Source organism: Lactuca sativa, chromosome 9 (genome assembly GCF_002870075.4).
Source record: "Lactuca sativa cultivar Salinas chromosome 9, Lsat_Salinas_v11, whole genome shotgun sequence".
NCBI classification, from domain to species: domain Eukaryota; kingdom Viridiplantae; phylum Streptophyta; class Magnoliopsida; order Asterales; family Asteraceae; genus Lactuca; species Lactuca sativa.
The window spans coordinates 81,350,974-81,366,178 of NC_056631.2; the positions used below are offsets into that span (position 1 = coordinate 81,350,974).

Consider the following 15,205-nt stretch of genomic DNA (forward strand, 5'->3'; position numbering starts at 1 on the left):
TTTGCTATAAAAATATGTTTCTATAATAATTTAATTATGGGTATATTTAAGATTTTTTTTTTAAAAAAAAAAACTTCTAAAAAAAATAGTCTAAGTATATTTTAAAATATAAACTACTTTTTAATATATTTTTTAACATGACAACTCAAAAACTAAAAAAAATAAGATAAATTATCAATACTATATTTGTGATACCCCTAATACAACCTAAGAATATACCTTATTAACAACAAATAGTGGTTTTGAAACCAAAATTTATTCATTAGAATTACATATTTCAGTAATTTAATGATGGCGTCCAAGATTTAATTTTCATGCTAAATAAAATAAACATTATTTATATTACAAGAAAACTACATAAAAAACATAAATTTTACCTAATAGTCGAGCAGGAGGTTTCAACACAAAAACAACTCTCAATATCAAAAAACTGAACCTAAACAATAATTACACGATCATCACCACCGTCACGAGATCTACCCTCCGCCACCGCCACCGCCGGCAGCTCCACCAACGACCGCCGGCAAGTTGGACATGACGAATGTGAAGCCAACCATACATCAATACACCGTACATGAAACCCATGATTACATTGCGGCAACACCCTAACTTTCTCACCATCCATGAACTCTCCGAGACATATCGGACACTCAGTAGCCGGAATCTCTACTCCGGCACCATAGACAGCCACCGGAATCTGTTTTAACGCCTTCTTTTTAACCCCTGTCGTCACCACCTGTGCAGCGGCGGCGTCAACGCCGTCAAAAGCTAACCTCCTGCTACATCTTAAAACACAACGTACAATCGAATTAAGCCCCAGAGCACAAATCAAGGCACACAGTAAAGCAGCCAGTATGATCACCATATTAGTATCGAAATTTGCTTCTTTGCTGTACTTCGAATGTTGCTGGCCGCCACTACCGCCGTCATCCGGCGGCGCCATGGTGACTGCATCGAGTAGCAGCCGCTGCATGATCACTACGCGATAATACTTAGCACCCACTTCACAACACACAAATAACCAACTGAATTTGCCTCAAAATATTAACAAAAGGAGCTTCAATGGGTTATGCAAATTGAGTACGGATTTCTTTCCTCCAAGGAAATCGAACAACAAAAGAGACTGCAAGCTGGGGATCCATTACAATTAAGAACTCTCCAGATTTTCTTGTTTTTTCTTCAATGCTTCAACTTTTTGTACTTTCATTGGGTCTGAAAACATGCAAAAAATGGGTTTTCTGCAATTCTTTGATCTAAGCTATGTTTTGATGAAAATTTTGGGTTTTGTTTCTAGAAAAGGAGGAAGGTGTGAAGAATCTAAGAAATAAACTTTACAGAAAGTAAAATTTCTTAATTGGGGGTTTGAGAATCGGCTTCTTGATCTGGGGGTTGTTGAGGTATTGAGTTGGAAAGGGAAGAAGAAGACGTGTTCTTTGGTCACTCAAGGGTCTTTAAAGAAGAAGAGCTTTATTGATGAACAAATACCGGTGATCTGGGGTAGGGTAGGGTGGGGTGGGGTGGCTTGAGATTTTGATTATGGCACCTGATGCTGCTTAATTAATCACAGAATTAAGGCTACAAGAAATTAGAAATGAAGCAAATGCTTTATTCCAAAGCACCAAGTCGCTATCCCATGGCATTCTCTCAATTCACCAATTTTTAACGGTGAATTTCTCTAGAAAATACAACTTTTAATACATAGAATATGAGTCTCTAATGCATGATTATGTCATGCGGAGTATATGATATTTTAATGTTGGAATATTAGGATTCTTGTGTTGTTTTTTATGATCATTTACTCTTTTGTTCATACTTCATTGTTATAGATATAAAGTTTATTTATTATAAATAAACGTATAATATCGCTAAATAGTTCAACTCAAGCATAACCGTCCATAAAACCTTATTTAAATAGTTTTTTTCTTTTCTTTTTCGTTTATTTTGGTTTATTTTTATTTTTTGTTAAAGAAATTTAAACAGATATATGCTCGGTTTTATCGTTTTTATTTTTATTTTTTGTTTTATCCTTTTTTTCTAAAAAAATCTTTTTTTTTTCATTTTCTTTAATATATTTACAACAAACTTGAAGATACCAGGGTTTTTTTTTTGTCTTTCTTTTATTTTTTTGATTATTTAAACAAAATATCGGTTTGAGTTTTTTAATGTTTAACAATTATAAAATTTTAAATAAAAAAAATATTAAGAATTATAATAGTTTACATTCATATTTTTTTGAATCGTATTATAAAATTTTATACGATTCAAAAAAAAATATGGTCTTTAGACTTCATATATTTTCACTTTGAGAAAATAAACAACACCTAACAGCTACATAAAAGTGAAATTACTTCACTACGAAGACAATGGTTTTTGTTTCCAAAAAAAATCATCACGGTCGAAACTTAAAAATATTAGATGAATAGTTTTTAAATTAATTGATTATAACAATAACTTAAAATAGTATTAAATCGAAACTTATACTCTATTTTATTCACACACAACTGACAAGTAAATAAAACCATTGAAATGTTAACAAACTCTAGTCTTGAGGTGAACTCTATTCCAAAGGCCCAATAAAAAGAGCAACAACCCAACATTGGGATTCAAACACGACAAATTAGAAGAAATGGCTTGGGATCGCATCCAACACAAAGCACCAAAAATCCCATCATAATCCAACACACCAGTAGCGACACTAGCGATAATTGTAATGCAACCAACATGGGATGGTACTCTGTCCCCTTTCTAAAAGGTACACAAACTTATAACAAATACATGGTACCATAGCTTTCCTAGACCAAAACGGTGCATACATTATCTCTCAAACCAACACAATAAATACCGACCATGGGAGGTATATGTAAGCAACAAATCGAATGAGCAATAGACAAGATACCCTTTCATGAAATGGGGAGGTATTCCCTTCTTCTTCCTGGCCTGTAACCCTGTTAGCACTTTAGCCACCGCTTACATCCGCTATTGCTACTTTGAATGTCTCTTCTCCGGTTTCCTTTGTTCGCTTTTTATCCTCCTTTGCTTCAGAAATGACAACCACCGACTATTTTGCTAAACCCTCTTTCTTCTTCTTAGTCGGCAGCCTCGGCTTCTTTTGTTGCTTCAACTCAACACCAACCGCCGCCGCTTCCCTAGCTACAGTCGCTCGAGTTTTAACGTGATTACCCACCAAATGCTCCGATCGCTTATTGAGCCTACCTTTTGTCTTCTTCTCGACTACAGGAGCACGTGCACGACGTACTCAAAATTCGTTCAAATTGGGGACAGAACAAATGGAAATGGAATAAGCCCTAAGTTGGAAATGAGGATGATGACACGTGATTCACATCATGTAATGACTTTAGGGTTGCAGTGGAAGAAGGAGAAAGAGAGTTGTTGGGATAGTATTGCTTTCTTCACCCGATTTCTTTCTGCATATACAACACACGTTACGAGTTACAGTTTGTATGGTTATCTACTCTTATTTGGATCCGACTCCGACCCATTTTTAGCTTTGGATCTGACCCGACTCATTTTAACTTTAATATCTTTAATTAAATTCACTGGTACACAATATAAACAAATATATAAATTATATTATAAAAAAAATTATAATTCATAAGTTATCCAAATTAATGAAATATTATTTTATTAAATAATTAATTTTTAAATTCAATTCAAAATCAACACCCGTGGGTTCCACGGGTTTTAACCTAGTATATATATATATATATATATATATATATATATATATATATATATATATATATATATATATATATATATATATATATATATATATATAGGAAAGAGCAAAATTGGGTATGTTTTCATAATTGAGGTTACGACAACTAATTGGATGTCCAAGACTCCAAGTTACAAAAGAGTGTTGTTATTTCAACCACAGAAGTAGTGTGTATGGTTATTACAGAAGCAATAAGGAGCTAATAGGGTCGAAGAAATTCCTATCAGAACTTAGTGTGCAGCAAGAAGATTGTATATTGCATTGTCAAAACCATAATATTGTTCATTTGGCAAAGAATCCAGTGTTTCGCAGTAAGATGAAACATATTCAGATGTGGTATCACTTTATTCATGAATTGGTAAGTGATGAGACATTGTATCTAGGGATGAGCGTATGGACTAGGGACCCGGAACCGAAACCCAATGGAACCGGTCGGGCCGGGGCTAGGATGATATTCTTGTGGATTTTTGGAATCGGGAACCGGCAAAAACCGAAACCGTATGTTGCTATTTCTCGAGGACCGGTTCCAACATTGAAGACATGACAAGAAATTTTAGGAACTGCAACCGGTAGAACCGGCGGTCCGGTTCGGTTCCTATTTTCCACCAAGTTCGGTTCCCGGGCCGGTTCTAGCTGGGTCAGTTCCTTTGCTCATCCTTAATTGAATCTAAAGAAAATCCTTGGTATGAAGAGTCTATAATACATGTTTACCAAGGTGGTAACTACAAAGAAGTTGAAGCTATATATGGCTTCAACCGACCTTCTACGTACTTAAAGCAAAGGCTTAGAAGAGAGAGATATGAGGTTATAGAGTTCCTTTTTGGATGTCAGTAGATTGTTCATCAGCCTCCAAGTAGGAGAATGTTAGGTCTAGAGACTGATGTATCTCTTACAATCATGTAACACCCAAACGTCATGTATTTTCCATTTTGACTGTAAATGATGAATATGTTGCAAAGATGGTCCTTACACTAAGCGTACTTGGGGTGTACGATTGGCATAAACCTTTTTAGTGGGACGCGTTGGGCGTACACGTCAGGTGAGCAAACCTTAATTTTTATGGTTTTAGCACTATTTAAGAATCCTTATCCCCTCAAAACCCTTTCCCTCATTAGCATCCATCCCCTAAATCGTCTATTTTTAACCCTAATCCATTGTATGAGAATTTTGAGCTTGGGAGTATGTATTTGGTGTTCTTGAAGGAATTAGGAGATAGTGAAGTCATCTTGGAAGCTCCAGGAAACCTAGATCCAAAAGTATCTCACCCTCAAGCATCCTTTGGATGTAAAAATTTTGGTTATTGATAAGTTATATGATTAGATCTTGTTAGTCTAGAGTTTGTGTACATTTTTGGTCTCATAGTTTTGGTTTAATGGAGTATGAGCTACTCCAGGTCCTTAAATCATAGTTTCCTATAGTTTTGAGCTTATGGATTCATAAAAATGAGAGATTGGACACTCTCATTAAGACATGCAAGAGTTTTGGAGCTTTGGATGACTTTTGGACCAAGGGTTTGAGTTTATACCCTCTTGTATACATGCAAATGGATAAAGTCATACACTTTATCCATTAAGATGTCACTTTTTACCTAGATCTGAAGTTTGTGCTTCACCTTAATGAAATAAGGACTAAACAATGAAATGTAGATTCAACATTGGTACGTTGGGCGTACCTGGAGGTATGTTGCGTGTAGCAAGTTTGGAGCCCAAATCTAGAATGTCACCCTCTATGTTAGGCGTAGAGGGGAGTACGTAGTGCATACTCATCATATGTGGAATATTTGACTTTTTGACCTTGACTTTGACCAGGATTTTGACCATGTTTGACTAAGGGGTATTTTGGGTATTTAGAGAAGAAGTTTGAGGCTAGGTCACTATTTGTTGTATATGTGACATGTATAGTCAATAGTTGGAGCTATGATCTGTTCAACTACATTTCAGATTGTGAGGTGAGTTACTCCTCACTATACTCGTGGGTGGAAGGCACCAATGCCAGCCCACTAGGTTTTGTATCCTGGCATATATGATGATGCTATACTGATTAAATGTTAGATTGGTAGATCTGTATGATTACATGTATTTGTTAGGTATGTGCTTATCTATTACATATGTCAACATAGTGTGGGTGGGTTGAGGTTGTACTGCTTTGTGTTTTCGACCAACAAACCCGGGAAATCCAATCAGAAGATTATGGGCCAGTGGCAATCCAATCGGGAGATTGTGGACCAGGGTAATCCAGTAAGGAGATTGTGGACCCAACATGCAATATGTATGTTTCTTTGGTTGTGTGTGGTACTTTGGGGTAACTTACTTAGCTTTGGCTTACAGTTTAAGTATTATGTTTCAGGTACTTCAAACGATCGGGGCAAGTTAATCGTGCACATCCGTCATTTTTTATGAGATTTGATTTTAGGATACTCTAATTTGTGATTTGACTTTTAGAAACTGTGTTTTGTAAACATTTATGGTTTTTGGTTTAGTTTTGAAAAAGAAAATGAAAATTTTACGTTGATTTTTGGGATGTTACAAGTTGGTATCAAAGCCCTGGTTTGAGAGAATTGGATGATCATTCACGTGAATCTAGACTTAAACAAGGATCTGTAAAAGTTTTCAAAATGGTTTTCAAAAGTAATCAAGGAAGGATGAGATGTGTGCGATCATCTGAAGCAAGAAAGTATACCCCAAGTTACCCACACTATTATTTGTTTATGGTGTTTATGATAGAACTGAATGCTAGTGGTAGGCCAAGGATCTTCAGGAATTGCATGGTATAATTGCCTGATATATGATGTGTGATAGCCTAGGAGAATCTCTTGTATGTTAGATGAAATTGACATCATTACTCTAGTTGCTTAGTGTGTGCATCATAGTTGTACACAACTAAGATTTTATAGCCTAAGAATGTTTTATTTAGCCTTATTTCATGTTCGTTGTCTGGTTGTGGGCTTAGGGTAGAATCAAGTATCCGACTGTCTGTGGAATCCAACATTATGTATGATTAGCATGCACGAGCGGCTATAGGGTTGGTGGAAGTTTCATGAGTTAGTATGAGTGTAGCAGGCCAGTTGAGGGATGATTAACCACTCTCGAGAGAAAGTAAATATATGATGTATACATATCCTAGTTGTTGGATTTGTTTTTGGGTAGTTTGTGATGATCCATTGCGATAAATACGGGTAGGTGTGGAAGGTAGTATGAGCCCGTACTACTGAAAGCACATGACCCGTACGCGTAGCAAGTAAGTCACAAACCCCAAGGGTTTAGTCTATTCATGATGTTTGTAACTATATGAATTGTGGCATTTTTGATATATTTCTTGTTAATTTTGAGTATGGTGTTCACTAGGGGTTCAAAATCTAGAGTTGGTGGCCAGGATAGGCCAGGGTTGACCAATGATCACATATGGGAGATGATTGCCGCTTAGGTGGCTACTGTTGTCCATGGTTCTATTTCAGAGTCGTTTGGGTCAATCAAGACCGCGATGATTGAGATGTTTGATGATATCTATGATGCTCTCACTGAGACTGCTACTGCTGCATCCACCATGGATGTCGCTGATGTGGGAGGCGGAGGAGGAGGTTCATTCCAGTATCGGGACTTCAACCTCACAAATCCCCCAGAGTTCGATAGGGTCAAGGACCCGATCATTTCTATGATGTGGTTATCAGATGTGGAGGGCTTTTTCTTCACCTGTTCCTGTCTGGAGGACTAGAAGGTCAAATGTGCCCCCAAGCTTCTTTGACTGGGCGAGAAGGATTAGTGGAACCTGGTAACCGATTATTATACTCCTGAAAAGAGGGCTGCTATTACTTGGGGGCAGTTCTTAGAGATGTTTCGCACTAGGTATGTTCCCCTGGTGGAGAGGGAAAGGTTGGCTCAAGAGTATCTATATTTGAGGCAGTTGATGGAGTCGGTGACATAGATCACCAAGATATTTACAGAGGGGGGCTATTTTCTGTCTAGAGCATGCTACTACGGAGCATGCACAGATAAAGCGATACTTGAGCATGCTCAAGATTGATATTCGATAATTTGTGTCTACCCAACATTACAGTACACTCTCCGAGCTTTAGGATGTCACACAAAGATGGGAGATTGAGATTGAGACCTAGATGAGGGAGCAGAGGCAGGCTCCCATTCAGTCACAACCTACAGCCAAGCGGTATAAGCCCGCTGATTCATGATCTGGAGGACAGAGGGGCCACACTTGTGGAAACTGTGGGGGAGCTCATTAGGGGGGGTATGTCGATCATCGACAACATGCCAAAATTACAACAGAGAGGGACACTTTGCGAAGGACTGTCACTAGAAGACTACGTCGTCAAGCACCAGGATTTGTTACCATTGTAAGCAAATGGGCCATGTGACAGCCCAATGTCCCTTTCTTGTTTCCAGGCTAGTTCAGGAAGTAGCTACTTCTACCCTTTAGATCACGGATGGACGACAGGGCAGAGTAGAGCCCCCGAGGGCTCGGGGTCGTGTGTTCCAGCTTATAGCAGAGGAGGCCATTTATTATTCTGTCGAGATATTTATTTGTATCCTAAATATTGAATTTGTTGAATTTTTTGGTCCCCACGTCAAGTATTTTCCGTTTTGACCCTAAATATTGAATTTGTTGTAAAGATGGTCCCTACGCTAAGCGTACGTGGGGCGTACGCTTGGCGTAGCCCTTTTTAGTGGAACGCGCATTTAAGTACGTATGTTGGGCGTCCTCTTTGGTACATTAGGCGTACACTTCAGGTGAGTAAACCCTACATTTTAGGGTTTGAGCACTATTTAAGTATCCTTATCCCCTCAAACCCCTTTCCCTCATCAGCCTCCATCCCCTAAATCATCCCTTGCTAAACCATAATATATTATTTGAGCATTTTTAAGCTTGAAAGTGTGTATTTGGTGTTCTTGAAGGAAGGAGAAGATTGTGGAATCATCTTGGACGCTCAAGGCAACCTAGATCCAGCAATATCTCACCCTCAAGCATCCTTTGGAGGTATAAACTTTGGATCTTGATGAGTTATTTTCTTAGATCTTGCTAGTCTAGAGTTTGTGTACATTTTTGGTTCTATAGTTCTGGTCTAATGGAGTATGATTTACTCCAGGTCCTTAAATTGTAGTTTCCTATAGTTTTGATCTCATAGATTCATAAAAGTGAAGGATTGGACACTCTCATTAAGACATGGAAGAGTTTTGGAGCTTTGGATGACTTTTTACCAAGGGTTTGAGTTTATGCTCTCTTGTATGCATGCAAATGTATAAAGTTATACACTTTATCCATTAAGACGTCTCTGTTTACCTGGATCTAAAGTTTGGTGCTTCGGCTTAATGAAATAAGGACTGGTTACATTATTTTATATATATATATATATATATATATATATATATATATATATATATATATATATATATATATATATATATATTAATTCCGATTTTGACTTTTATTTTTATGTTAAACAAATCTGTTAAATTCGTTTTAACTGTCTTGACAGTTATTTTCGGTTGACAGTTTTGGAGGGAAAAAACAGTCAATGTATATCTATAAATAGATCACCAAATACCATATTTCGGATTCAGAAAAATCAGATAAAAATTCTTCATATAATTTCGTATTCCACAAAAAAATGAAGGGAACATAGTGAATTTCGTCAGAAGCAAGAGAAGATCTTGGTTGATTGTTGTATCCTCTAGACAGATCCCTACTAGGGAAATTTCTATCTCAAGACACTGCAAATTAGGTCTCAATCTGCACAATTTCGTGATCATATTTTCTGTGTAATCATCATACAAATATATTTTCTGTAAATTGATTCTTGTATATTTATATATTTGAATTTTGTTTGTTTTATTTCAATTACTTTTGTTGATTGTATATTTCTGTAATAACACAAGGCACATATTGACTAGCAAAAAGAGAATATTTTTGAAAAAAAAATATCGTATCAAAATCGATAAAACTCTAGTATAGTAGTTTCTTGTGGTTTGCAATAGAAAAAAGTAGAAATTTGTCCTTAAGTTTTGTTATAAAGAAAACAACGACAATTATTATTAAAATAATTTAAAAGTATTATATTTATTTTATTATGGAAAAATCATATACAAAAATAGTAAATATGATGTTTGACCTTTTAAGCAAAGACTAGTACAAAAAAACATAAAAGTTTGAACTCAAAGTCCGTAATACAAAATGGTTTTGATAACCTTATTTGGATGGGTACATTTGAGTTATGACAATCATTGCATGAAGTGTACGTATCAATGTAGAATTAGATCAATGGAACTCAATAATTTTTTCTAAGTAAATTAAATTCAGCCGTTTTAAAAAAAAAAGTAATTAAATTCAAAATAAAAATCTTTCATATTATTAATATATAAATTAAGTGAAATAAATGACACCAACATCCTTGCATTTTCTAAATATTTATAAACTTAATAACCCCCAAAATATATTAGGAGGGGCAATGACCCCACCCTGATTGTGCTAAAGAACTAGTGACCATATAGTTTATTCACAATTATTTGTACACCATATTTCATAGTCATGCTTTATCGGATTGTGACAAGTACTCATGATATTAAAGACGTTTGTACGAATTTAAACAATAACATGTTAACGTATCTCAATTCGTGCATGAAGTACAAGTGATGTTGCGCACAAAAAAACAACAATAGAAGCATCCAGATTGTTGACAAATCATGTTGATGGTCCAGACAAGGAGAAATCAACCAAAAGATTTAAGACAAAGCTAGATGGCCATGTTTGTTTGCTCAGATATTGCGTGGGTGCGGTGGCGACACCATCTCACGCCTACTCCACCACCGTGGATTGGTGGAAAGGTCTATTGTTTGGTGGCGGTGGGACCAAGATATAATGGTGTCTACTCTAGTTCCATTATAACGAGGTAATGTTGGTCACCTAACGAATGATCGCATTTAAGTTAAGATTTGGGATTTATTGTTTGACATGATGATAAAATGAATGCAGGAAATACATATGAGCTTTTTATAGAGTTAGGTTGGACGGAATGAGGCGCTGGGAGAGCAGCGGGAAGCGTCCCGCATGGAGGAAAACCGCACCGACGTTGCGTGTAGGGTGGCATGGGGAAAGGGTGAGGGGTTCGGTTGGTGCGTTCTCCCTCCTTCGACGATTGGTTGGATTTTTTTTTTTTTTTTTGGAAGTAACCGTAAAAAACATATATATATATATATATATATATATATATATATATATATATATATATATATATATATATATATATGAAAAAATAAATATGTGGCTGTCATGTATGTAAGCTTAGGTATAGAACTTCTAATATTATTTCGTTTTGACATTAAACTAAGTCGTTTAGATATAAATTTCAAATTTAAAATACAATATCTTTCCTATTTTATTTTATTCTTTATGAATTCTCTTTTATTTCCTAAAAGAAATTACCTCCAACTAGTACTGTTAGTTTGTCTGGTTACATCTTAACCGTTTTCTAGACTTTCATCCTAATTATTGTATATGAAATTATAAATATCCAACATTTAATTGATGTTAAAATGAAAGAAAAACATATATAAATCTGATTGAGACAATGAAAATTCCTTAGCAACAGTTGACGACAAATATATGACTTTTTTATTGAAAAATAACCAAATTAACAATGTTAAGTTAGAGATATTTTACGTAAATTAAGAAAATTATAATACGGATCATATTAAAGAATGTTTTAAATCAAATTTTAACTAAAACTATGTAGTTTTGATAGGTTCTATCCGTAACTTTATATACATGACAGCCACATATTCACTAACCCCCCCCCCCCCCCCCCCCACACACACACACACACACAGATATATATATATATATATATATATATATATATATATATATATATATATATATATATATATATATATATATATATATATATATATATATATAGCAACGGCTATATGTTTTTAAATCTAACTTTTTTTTGTTTTTTTAACCCTCTACAACCTCTATAAATATTTATACTCATTTATCTTCAATCAAACCTCAAAACCTCTATTTTCTTCGAACAAAAAAAAAGAATCCCAAAAATCAAATCCCAACCTCCGATAGAAGGAAAAAAAAACTTATGTTTCGAGTTTAAGCACTTCTACTCGAAATATTTTTGCTATCGATTCATCATCACAAAGAGTTTATTGTCCCCAACTCGATGCTCCCATTCAATCTCTACTACAATTTCAATACCAAAATGTTAGACAATATTACCTGGTCCAAGTTCCAAATGTTACTCCGTAAATGTTTTCAAATTTTGTTGTTTTTCCCGATCAACATTAGCCAAATCAACCTCAACCCAAACCAAACCCCCAACCCAAACCCAACAACAATTTCAACTTGTTGATGATTTGGATTACTCGGAAGAAGAAGAGGTGGTTCCTGAAACTCAACCCACACCACCCCCACAACGATGCAAAGGAAAACAACAAGCGCGCAAGGGTGTTGCACAACCGGGAAGTCTTTTTTGGTTTCGCATTTTAGAACGTTTTCAGGAGGAGCTAGAAAAAGATGACGACTACCGTACGAAACACCAACTGAATTCGAAGTTTCGAGAAATAGCAAAGGGCGTTTAAAAAATAAACGAATTGTACAACAACCTAAAAACCTAATGAAAAAGTGGCCAAGATGACGAAGAAATACTTCAAAAAGCTTTACAATTTTACCTTGAGGAAGTCGGAAAACCATTCAAGTGACACGATTGTTGGAATTTATTGGTTACATGTCATAGCTAGAAAAAATACGAACAAGATTTTATATTGAAGTACAACAATCAAAGCGAACGAAAACTGACTCTAGTGGTTACACAACTTCCTCCGATGCTCGGGTCGGTCTAGATTTAAATCAGGAAGACGAAGTCGAGCTAGAAGAAATTGTGGGACCGATGGGTAGGGACAAAACAAAGATGAAGGGAATAAGGACTTATTCGGGTGCATCGGATTTTAGCATGGACATTGACGAAATGCGGAAAATAACAACGTCATTTGATCGATATAATCTTAATTTCGTTGAACGTTTGGCGTTCGACAAAGAAAAACAGAAGCAAGGAAGAAGGAGCGTGCGGAGAGACAAGAAATGGAGGATATGAAGTTCTTGATGGAAAAACACCGTCCATCTCTCAGGACCAGCTCTCGACCTCGTGATGAAGAAGAGAGAAAAAATTATGAAAAAAATATTTTCCATAGGTTGTTGTTGGTTTGTTTGTGTTTTTTTTTTTAAAAAAAAATTTCTACTTTTTAAATCTTAGGTTTATTGTAAATTTTATTTTAATTAATAAAATGCATTTTTTTTTAATTAAATTTTTTGGTTGTTATTAATTTAAAAATTATATATTATAAAAATGAATTAGTTTTATTTAAAAAAAAGTACTAAGCGAAGTTTCCCACCCATTCCTTGGGTTTAGGTGAGGGAAAGGAAAGTAAGAGAAAAAGTGTTGTGGCCCATAAAAAATGAGGGGAGTTTCGCATCTACACCCTCCGGTCTTATATGGCATTTTTATTATTTGGATAAAACTAAATCATCAAATTGGATAATGTGAATTGAATTATTTTGGTTTGGATACTCGAATTTTTAGATTGCCGTTTCAGTAAAATCGAATTATTATTTTGGATTTCAAATTAATTTAGGTTTATAAAATATGAACCGAATATCAATTTATTATTTATTTATTTTTAATATATATTTTTAATTATATATTAATTTAATAATTTATTTTTCAAATATATTCAAAAATTTTCATCTAATAGAAAATCTTAAAATGGATTTTCTCTTAAAAGTGGTTTATTTATAAAATATAAAAATAGAATATATATATATATATATATATATATATATATATATATATATATATATATATATATATATATATATATATATATATTATAAATTTTAAACCACAACTTAAATGATTTGTTTTTGTTTCTTCTAAAAAAGTTGGTTAATATTCAAATTATAGGCTTTTAAAAAAATTATTTTTGAAAACCCAATTATAAAAACAGATCCAATAGAATTGTAATTTGGTTGAATTAGATCTAATTTGAATTCAATTTTGATTATTTAGATCCATGTTTTGAAAACCAAAATTAATTTAAATTTACTTGATTGTATTGGATCGACTCGATCCATCCAAACAAACATCCCTAGTTATATGTCTAGACAAAATTATCATTGTAGTTTATCATATTTCACATGGTGAGTACAAGATTTACTTAGTTTTTGCATGATTTATTCTTTATACATGTAAATTTGGAAAATTTTAATGGACACATCTTTACTATAGTAGTATGTTTGTAAAAACAGTTAATAATTTTAAAGCATTCGTATTTTAATTTAAGTAAACATTAGTTAGTATAAGATATAACCAAGATTTCTTTCTTCAAATTCATAAAAGCAAATGAAGGAGTTCTTTTTCTTACTATTTTATTGGATTTGTAAAAATATGGCTAGTTCATAGAGGACATGACAAGCCCGTATATGCCACTCTACGGACTAGATAATAATTTTTGAAAAAGTAGTTTTTTTTGTCATTGGTACAATAGGTAAAAAAATAGTCGTTTTTTGAATTCTCTACATAATTTTTTTATATCATTTTAAATTATTATAAACATTATTTAATTCTTTAAATTATTTTTAATTAAAAAAAGCATTACCTCTCACATCCACCCACTTCCTTCTCACCTTAAACCCGTTCTAACCATCATCTCTATCTATTATCTATCTTTTTATCTCGCTATCTCTTGGTTGTAGCACCTATTTGTTTTATATAAATATGTGTGCAGTAGCTAGGGATTTACTATGTGTCTTTTGTTAAAGTTCCAAACATGATTTTAAGGTTTTGAAAGGCTCTTTATTATAATCTTTTCCGGGTGGATTCCAAAGAGAAAAAGTTATCATGTATAAGCTGGAAGAAAGTCATGGCTACTAAGAATGATGTGATCTTAGATTCGGGAGCCATTTTATTTAATCGGGCGTTGCTCTATAAAAGGAAATTATATTTTTTTGGAAGACAATGATGTGTTTTGGGCCGATTCATCAAGCCTATAAATGAAGAATATAATACCTTATTCTTTATAAAACATTTATATATTATGGTTATTATAAACTTCATAATTATAGTCATGCACCAAAATTTGGTTTATCAAAAACATCAAAACATCTAACATTTTATCAGAGCTTACAAGTCTTAGTTGCTACAAGTCTAACATCACAACAATAGTTAAGAGAAGAAAGATCAGTACAAAATCTAAGTCTTCAACTAATCAATATCCTTTTAGTCATTGACTCTCGATCCTGAGTATATAGCACTTTAAAACAATATATATGTAATACATAATGTCTTGTGAGATATTGTGAGATATATAGGTTTAGAATTGACAATATGGTGAGCTTATAAAAATCATTTAACATAACTCGAGCTTCATGCAAAGAAAACAATAATTCAAG

General features: G+C 34.1%; 1 protein-coding gene across 1 annotated transcript; it reads right to left on the reverse strand.

Moving 5' to 3' along the window:
* Window positions 1-275: 275 nt before the first annotated feature.
* LOC111885371 (RING-H2 finger protein ATL74) lies at window positions 276-1,537 on the reverse strand. Its single transcript, XM_023881635.3, has one exon. It carries the CDS (start codon window positions 971-973, stop codon window positions 437-439), a length of 537 nt encoding a protein of 178 aa, XP_023737403.1. The 5' UTR covers window positions 974-1,537; the 3' UTR covers window positions 276-436.
* Between the last annotated feature and the right edge of the window lie 13,668 nt (window positions 1,538-15,205).

Coding starts and splice junctions, on each gene's coding strand:
- LOC111885371 (XM_023881635.3), bottom strand. CDS start 973: ATGCAGCGGCTGCTACTCGATGCAGTCACCATGGCGCCGCCGGATGAC.